At 40.1% G+C, this 8,115-nt stretch overlaps 1 protein-coding gene across 1 annotated transcript; it reads left to right on the top strand.

The window, feature by feature from the left end:
- The first annotated feature begins 1,804 nt into the window (after positions 1–1,804).
- kcnk15 (potassium channel, subfamily K, member 15) lies at positions 1,805–6,228 on the top strand. The gene is made up of 2 exons (XM_058763991.1): positions 1,805–2,362; positions 5,033–6,228. Exons 1-2 carry the CDS (start codon positions 2,068–2,070, stop codon positions 5,968–5,970), a joined length of 1,233 nt encoding a protein of 410 aa, XP_058619974.1. The 5' UTR covers positions 1,805–2,067; the 3' UTR covers positions 5,971–6,228.
- Positions 6,229–8,115: the final 1,887 nt, after the last annotated feature.

Here is an 8,115-nt window from a genome sequence, read left to right on the forward strand (position 1 = left end):
CTGAAATGCTACTGCCATAGAGACAGCTTCTGTTTATTTCTAAGAGAATAGGGATGAGCTTGTGGTCTGGTGTGTGGAAATGATCTCTTCCTTAACTTCAACAAAATAAGGGAGCTGACTGACCACTGTATCATCTAACCCAGCTGTCCAGAGAAGAAAAAACACAGCAGCGCATCAGATACAATCTTCTTTTAGTATTTTCTTGACCGTGTGATTAAAACCAAATTTGAGGAATTCAAACTAACCAATCAGTACCGGTACTTTCTCCTCTATGCTGCCCAGCACGGTCTCTGAGGAATGCTTAGTGTTGCTCATCTCATGTTTTTCCATGACCTTGAAATACATTATGTGCAATCAGATTCTATAAGTTAGCCTACTCAGTATTTCAATTTAATTTTAGTATGCTTGTGTAGTGCAAAATAAAAAACTAAAGTTCTACTAACTTAATTCTGGAGTTTATTATCGCAAAAGAGGCGTTACCTTAAAGTTTATAAACTCCAGATTTAAGTTAATAGATTTTTTTTTTTAATGTTTTGTACATACACAAGTATGTTACTAGCATTAAATTGGGTCCCACTTTATATTAGGAGGCCTTAATTTAAATGTAAGTACATAGTAGTTAATCAGTTGTTACAATGCACTTATTGTGTACATTAATGTTTTTACATTGTACTTATATTTTTAAAATACCTGTATGTAATTAATCTGTAATTATTTTGTGTAATTACATTTATAATTACACTGTTGACCCATCCCTTACACCTTAACCCACCCTTAAACCTACCCAGACCACCAAACCTGCCCCTGACCTTACCCGCGGTGTTTTGCAATACAATATGAACATTGTACTTATTTTTGATGTAAGTGCATAGTAATTAAGGCCACTTAATATAAAGTGGGACCCTGAATTATTTATTTTATTTTACTTTATATTATTTTAATGCTATACTGGTTATGCACTAGTGCTCCCTCATGTGCTGAAGACACAGAACTGTAAGAAGAGTGTGTGGGGCCTGAGTCCGTATGCTGTTCAGGGGACCGTTTAATAAGCCCCACTGCTTGTTGACCGAATCAGTCTTCCAGTAGACATGTGCAGGTGTGCTGTTTTGACTGTAATTGTATTAGTTAGCTTAGCCAGTATTTCAAGTTACGCAGCTAACATGCTTGTGTACAACAAAAATCAAAAATTCAAATACCTACTAATTTAAAACTAACTTAAACCCCTTATGGTCTAGACTCTAGAGCGACAATATTAACTGTGGACTGACATGATCCACTGTTAACAACCAGAAACCTAACACGTGTGTGTGTGTGTGTGTGTGTGTGTTTATTTATTTACTTATTTTTTTGTCCTTGTTACATGCACTTACTATTATAATAACAATAAATTATGCATAATGCAAGTAACCCTAAGACAAACCCTAAATCTAACTATATAGTAAGTATATGTAGTTAATTAATATTACTCAGTACTTCAATATATAATTACACTGTACACAATAAAGTGTAACCTTTTTTTAAATGTTTTGCTCGAAAATACGCTTTTTAAAAAATATCTTTCTGTCGATTAAACGCCATTCGTTTGATACTGAATCCAATGGCATTCATACACGAGTGTCCAACCCGCGGTGCTCCCTCACTGGAGCTCTGTCGAGACCGCGGCGGGAGCAGCGCTTCAGCACCGCGGACAGCGCTCCGAGCTCAGCCCATCACTGCGACGCGATCACACACACCTGCGGTCCTCCGACTGACTGACTGACTGACTGTGAATGCGGCTGGACTACAGGAGATTTTATTGGTTGCCAGTCATGACAGGTTCAGTTTGGAAACCTCCTTCGCACGATTTGCGCAGACCAGGAAGACTGGTTTAAAACAGGAGAGCTCAGTTAGTTTGATCTCTACGACACACCTTATTTACCTACGAAAGAAATCGAAGACACGAACACGACGGACTCTGTTCTTCTTCCGACATGCGTCTAAAACGATACGTGGATTCCCCGTCGCTCAATGTTTCGTAAACAGACAGCGATGCACTGAGTCGCGCAACCTGTTAGAGCTGCTCCGACGATGAAGATGAAGATGAAGAAGCAGAACGTGCGCACGCTGTCGCTCATCCTCTGCATGTTCTCGTATCTGCTGGTGGGCGCCGCGGTCTTCGACGCGCTGGAGTCCGAGACCGAGAGCGCGAGGAAGCGCATGCTGGAGCAGAAGCGCAGCGACATGAAGAGAAAGTACCGCTTCACCGAGGACGACTACCGAGAGATCGAGCGAGTGGTGCTGCAGGCGGAGCCCCATCGCGCCGGCAGACAGTGGAAATTCGCCGGATCTTTTTACTTTGCGATAACTGTCATCACCACGATAGGTGAGCTTCAGTGTTTTAGCCTTTGAGGGAACAAATGTATTAAAAAAAAGCAGTGTAAGAATTAGTAACTATCGCATGACACATCATAACCTACAAACTTCCGTTAACACTTCATTTGACATGTTATCACATTAAGTTACGCTTAACTACAAGAAACTAACCCTAAGCCTATCCCTAAAGAAGTAGGCCTACACTGTAAAAAATGGCCAGGAATTTACAGTATTAACAGTAAACTATTTGCAGTGAATGTAAGTTATTTCCTGCCAATTTATTGCAAAACGTGCAACCAAATCCCGATGCACTATGGGATATGGTACCAAAGGAAACATATATGGAGCAATGCTGTGTCCATTCACATTGGCAAGCAAACGTCTTATTTTTTCTTTGTTAGTGTTCAGTTGTAAGTATACAGTGAAGCTTCTAAACCATCTGCTTCTATAATGGCCCAAGTCTGGCAGGCCAGATGCCTTTGTGGTTGTTATTCTGCTTGGTTCAGGGTTTGAAAAAAAGCAGAAAGTTGCAGCTGTGTACTTAACCAATGACTAATATTCAGTTTTCAGGCAGAGTCCACAGTGAGAGCTTGTTTTGCCCGAGAGCTTACTGTCCCTGATTCTGTGCTCTCTGTGACTTTTGTTAAGTTGGGAGACATGGGTGTCTGTCAATCAGGTGCTTGACGTGGAGCCATTATCCACCTCCAGCTTATGAATATCTCTCCAACACTCCTTTTTAGAAACTTTGTGAGGAGGCAGGGATGTTGGATCCTCATTCTGTTTAAACAATATGATGTATTTATTGTGTTTCTTTGAAGTGCTACTAAACTGTTTGTTTTAGCCTTGGCGCTTCATCCACCAACAGGCTCTAAATCCAGAAAAAAGGCATGGAGGCATCAGTCAGAACATTCTTCCATTCTGAGTGGCTGTCACCATAAAGATTGAATATGATCATTTTTATGCATTAATAGTTATTTGTTTGCTTGTCTGATGTGTGAAGTTCTACTTATAAGTTGTTTATTTGTTCAGCTGATTTTCTTTTCATGAAAGTAGTTGATTTTCAGTGTATGTAAGAAAGTGCTGAATAAATGTAAGAAATGCAGTGTTATGGTTATGAAAATGGATATCCATTTCATAATTTTAATTCAAAAGAGAATGAATTAGTGATCTATGAAAGGCAAATCTATTTTATTCTATTATGATAAGTAGTAGGCAATATTGTTTATATTTTTAGCCATCTTCAAGAATCGACTAATAACACATCTCTTCCATCTTTATTTGACCTATACCTCTAGCACTCTCTATTCTAATTCTATTCTTCAATTCTATTCTCTAAAAAAACCTTGCCTCTTTTAGACTTGCACTCTATTCATTTACTAACTTTTCTTTTCAAAAAAGCTTAAACTATAGATTCTCTATTCTTTTTGTATTCTATCTATTTGTTTTCTTTTTATATATTATATAATAATAATAATAATGAAAAACCTTGCTATGTGTACTGCGTTAACCTTTCTGATATTTAACCTATCTTGTTATAGCACTTGCATATCATTGCTCTTTTGTTGATTTTGATTACTTCTATTGACCTCATTTGTAAGTCGCTTTGGATAAAAGCATCTGCTGAATGTAAATGTGAATATTGTAAATCTACATAAAAGATTACTGTGATATACTGGGAAAAATATGCACCTGTACTATAAACCACAGCACTGAGCATCACAGACCCGCCATTTACTGGGAGTTCAGATGATAAAGCTGTCGGTAACCAGACAGACACGAGAGAAGCTCCGCTGTGAGATTACTGTGAAACCAATGCAATTATTAACCAGGAATATACTGCCATTTTAACTAATATTTCTCAGTATGCTCTAAGAAATGTACTGTAAAATTTCCACTACTTTACTGCCAGTTGTACTTTGCAGATTTCTGTAAAATGCACTGTTAAAAAAAGTCGTTTTTACTGTGAGTTTCTATGAGGACACCCAGCATTATGTTGGTTTGTTGTGTAATGTTATTTTTACCTGAACGTGTTGCTGAGCGTGACCGTGGTGGTGTTTTGTACAGTATGTCGAATGAAGTCTGTGCACCTTTAAATGAGGCTCATAACAAGAAATCTACGTTATGCATCTCAGAAACATTTGTGAAAGTTGCTCGTGGCTTTGGCATTGTTAGTATCACGTATCAATCTCACAATGCTGAGAAATCTGGTTCTGTTTTTTTATTTGAATCAAGTAATGTAATTTATTGTTTTATGAGAGAAAATCACACATTCAACTAAAATCCCTAAACCCGCATTTATTTCCATGACACATTAACAGCCCATGCGTGGTTCGAACCTCACAGGTTTGGCATGCTATGCTGAGTGTTGGCCTTACTGTACAGTCACTGCATGTTCCTCCAAGACCTTTTACAATTCTACAATAAACTTTAACACCAGAGAATACATACCGTGAGTTTAATAATACAGGCTGTATTATTATCTGTAAAATCAACCCTGCAATTTGGTTCTTATTTGATGTAACAAGGGACACCTTATTAAAATCAAGCGTAACCAAAGGTTCAAAGTGACATTCTCAGTCTATCCTCTCTCAGTTCAATGTCTTCAAATCATGGGTTTCAAACAGCATGGACCTCATCCTCCGATCTAACCCAGGTGTCTCTTGTGGGTGTTTTTGTGCAGGTTACGGGCACGCGGCCCCGGGCACAGACGCAGGGAAGGTCTTCTGCATGTTCTACGCAGGTCTGGGCATCCCTCTCACGCTGGTGATGTTCCAGAGTCTGGGCGAGAGGATGAACACCTTCGTCCGCTACCTCCTCAGCCGCGTCAAGAAGTGCCTAGGGCTGCATCGCACTGAAATTTCCATGGAAAACATGGTGTTGGTGGGGTTCCTGTCCTGCCTGGGAACTCTGTGCATGGGGGCCGCCGCCTTCTCACACTTTGAGGGCTGGACCTTCTTCCACGCGTACTACTACTGCTTCATCACCCTCACCACCATCGGCTTCGGCGACTTCGTGGCTCTTCAGAAGAAGGAGGACCTCCAGGAGAAGACCCCTTATGTGGTCTTTAGCTTCATGTACATCCTCGTGGGGCTGACCGTGATCGGAGCCTTCCTCAACCTGGTGGTGTTGAGGTTCCTCACTATGAACAGCGAGGACGAGAAGCGGGATGCGCAGGAGCGGGCCTCACTGAAGAGGGGGCGTAACCTGACGGCCATGAGTTTGGCGCAGGAGAATCACTGCCACAGCAACCTGTTCTTGCCCATGGAGGAGGGCACCAGCTGCACCAACCTCATCCTGTCGCCGGCAGAGGAGCGCGGGCTCTACTCGCCCCTGCCCCTGCCCTTAAACGCCAGCCAGTCTCGGTCCCAGCTGAGCCTGCTCTGCAGCTGCGTCTGCTATCACCTGGGCCTCTGCAACAGCTCGGCCGCGGCCCCGGCCCCGGCTCCAAACAAGTGCCCTGAGTGCAACATCAACTCGGTGTACTGCAACTCCGTTTCCTACAAGATTCAAGGCGGCTCCTCGACCAGGAACGATACGGCTGTGTCCTCTCCAGGCAGCACGCTTTCTCCTGGGCTCAGCCTCAGAGATCTGCCACGCTTCAGGAGGAAGTCATTATAGCGGGAAAGAACTTTTAAGTGTCTGCTTTAGAGAGCGAGAATGCTGTAAGAGCATATATTTTGTAGCACGAGTTAGCAAAGGCCATGTTTAAACACTAAAGATAAGTGAGCATGTCTTTCTAAAGCACAGCAGTTGAGGACTTGCCATCATAATCAGGGTTGGGGAGTAACGGAGCGCATCGAACTTACACATTTAAAATACAAAATATGAGTAACTGTGTTTCATTACTGTTACATAAATGGGTGGTATCAAATTACAGTTACATCCAAAAAGTAGTTTAAAAGTAGTTGTAATCTGTATCGGGCAATTAATGGAAACAGCAATTGGTGATTCTCTGAATCTGACGGTCTTCAAAAGCATCCTAAGATATGTTTTTTCATACCCCTTGCAGAATATACAAAATTTTTATCAAAATTCGAGGGATCATAAAAATTGCATTTTAGTTCTGTCCTGAATAAGCAATTTCACACAACAGATGTTTACATACTGTCCACCACAAGACAAATAGCTGAATTTATAGAAACTGTAGGACTGTGGTCATGTTTTGTGATGGTTGTTCATGAGTCCCGTGTTCATCCTGAGCAGTTCTTCTGAAAAATCCTCCAGCTCTTCACTTTCTCAGGTTTTCCAGCATCTTCTCCTGTCCAACAATAACTGTATGATTTTCAGATCCATCTTATGAGAGACTCATACACAACTATTACAAAAAACAGTGCTTTAAGTGCTTTCAAACTTTTGAACGGCATGATTTCTTTTTTTCTTTTTTATTTACTGCCCTTTAGAATATAATACATGTTTCCCAGAAGACACAATAAGTACATATTAATGCTTTGTGCTGCCTTCTTGAGCATCAGCAAATTCCTTTTTTATTCATTTATTTTTAAAGATTGTCTGGACTTTTTCCCTTTTAAGAAATATTGTGGGAAACATTGTGATTTTGTTGAAATTATATGCAGAGGAAAACCAACATCCTACGTTTTGTCAATCAATTACTTACACATATTTGAGAATCGAGATATTGCATGATATATTTTGGAGATATATCGAATAAAAAATTAAAACAATTTAATAAAACCCCTGCTGAAAAAAACAATAGACACCATTACAAAATTAGTAATGGTTTTACTGGTTATAATGGGACTTGTATTGGTTCTACTGGAAACTGTACTGGTGCCTGTGGGTCCTGCTGGTAATTGGTTGCCTTCTACTGGTGGCTTGTTAAAACTAATAAATGTCCCAAAACACACTACAGAAAACCATTTTTTTAATGGTTAAAAGTTGATTGTTTGTAATGCTTGTAATGGTATTTGTAGTGGAAACCATGATTTTTTTCAGTGAGGGTTTTATTGTTTTATTTTTTTGCAGTAGGGACATAAGCCTATATCAGTTATACAGTGGTACTGTAGCTGCTGTATGTCACATGACAAGCATGAGAGCCCCCCCCACTCTTGCCCCCTCAAAAATGAGTGCATGATTGCCCTGACACTACAATACAAAATTATTTGTCAAGTAAATGAAACGATGAAACATTCATTTTAATTTAAATTGTTATAGAGTACTTCTAGAGATTACAGTGATACATGACATGGTGAAAAATGACTGAATGAATAATACTAAAGTAATTTAAGATGAATTTGAAAATTGTGCCCCCTAAAAGCAGAAGGCCCCCCCAGTTACTGCGGTCTAGAACTGCCCCTGCTGCAGAGGACCCTTTGTGTTACATACCTTATTAGAATTACAAAACATTTAAAAGTGTTTAGATCAGTGGTTCTCACTTCCAGTCCTGGGGGCCCTGCTCCGCACATTTTGCATCTCTCCCTTGTTTAACACACCTGATTGAGATCATCAGCTCGTTAGATGTGCAGAGCAGGGCGCACCCAGGACTGGAAGTGAGAACCACTGGTTTAGATTAAATTACACAACTTGAGTAATCTAACTAAATGTTACAAATGACTTTTTAAAGCGTGTATTTTGTAATCTGCAGTGAAATACATTTTAAATATAACCCTCCCAACCCTGACTATAATGTCAAAGGAGATATGTATGGCAACCATTACAATCTTATAAAATCAAAATGTTGTCATTCAAACACCTGTTACAACTTGTGCCGTTCCTAGCTCAATACAGCAGACATTTAAAGGTTTG

This window comes from Onychostoma macrolepis, chromosome 23 (genome assembly GCF_012432095.1).
Source record: "Onychostoma macrolepis isolate SWU-2019 chromosome 23, ASM1243209v1, whole genome shotgun sequence".
Classification (NCBI taxonomy): domain Eukaryota; kingdom Metazoa; phylum Chordata; class Actinopteri; order Cypriniformes; family Cyprinidae; genus Onychostoma; species Onychostoma macrolepis.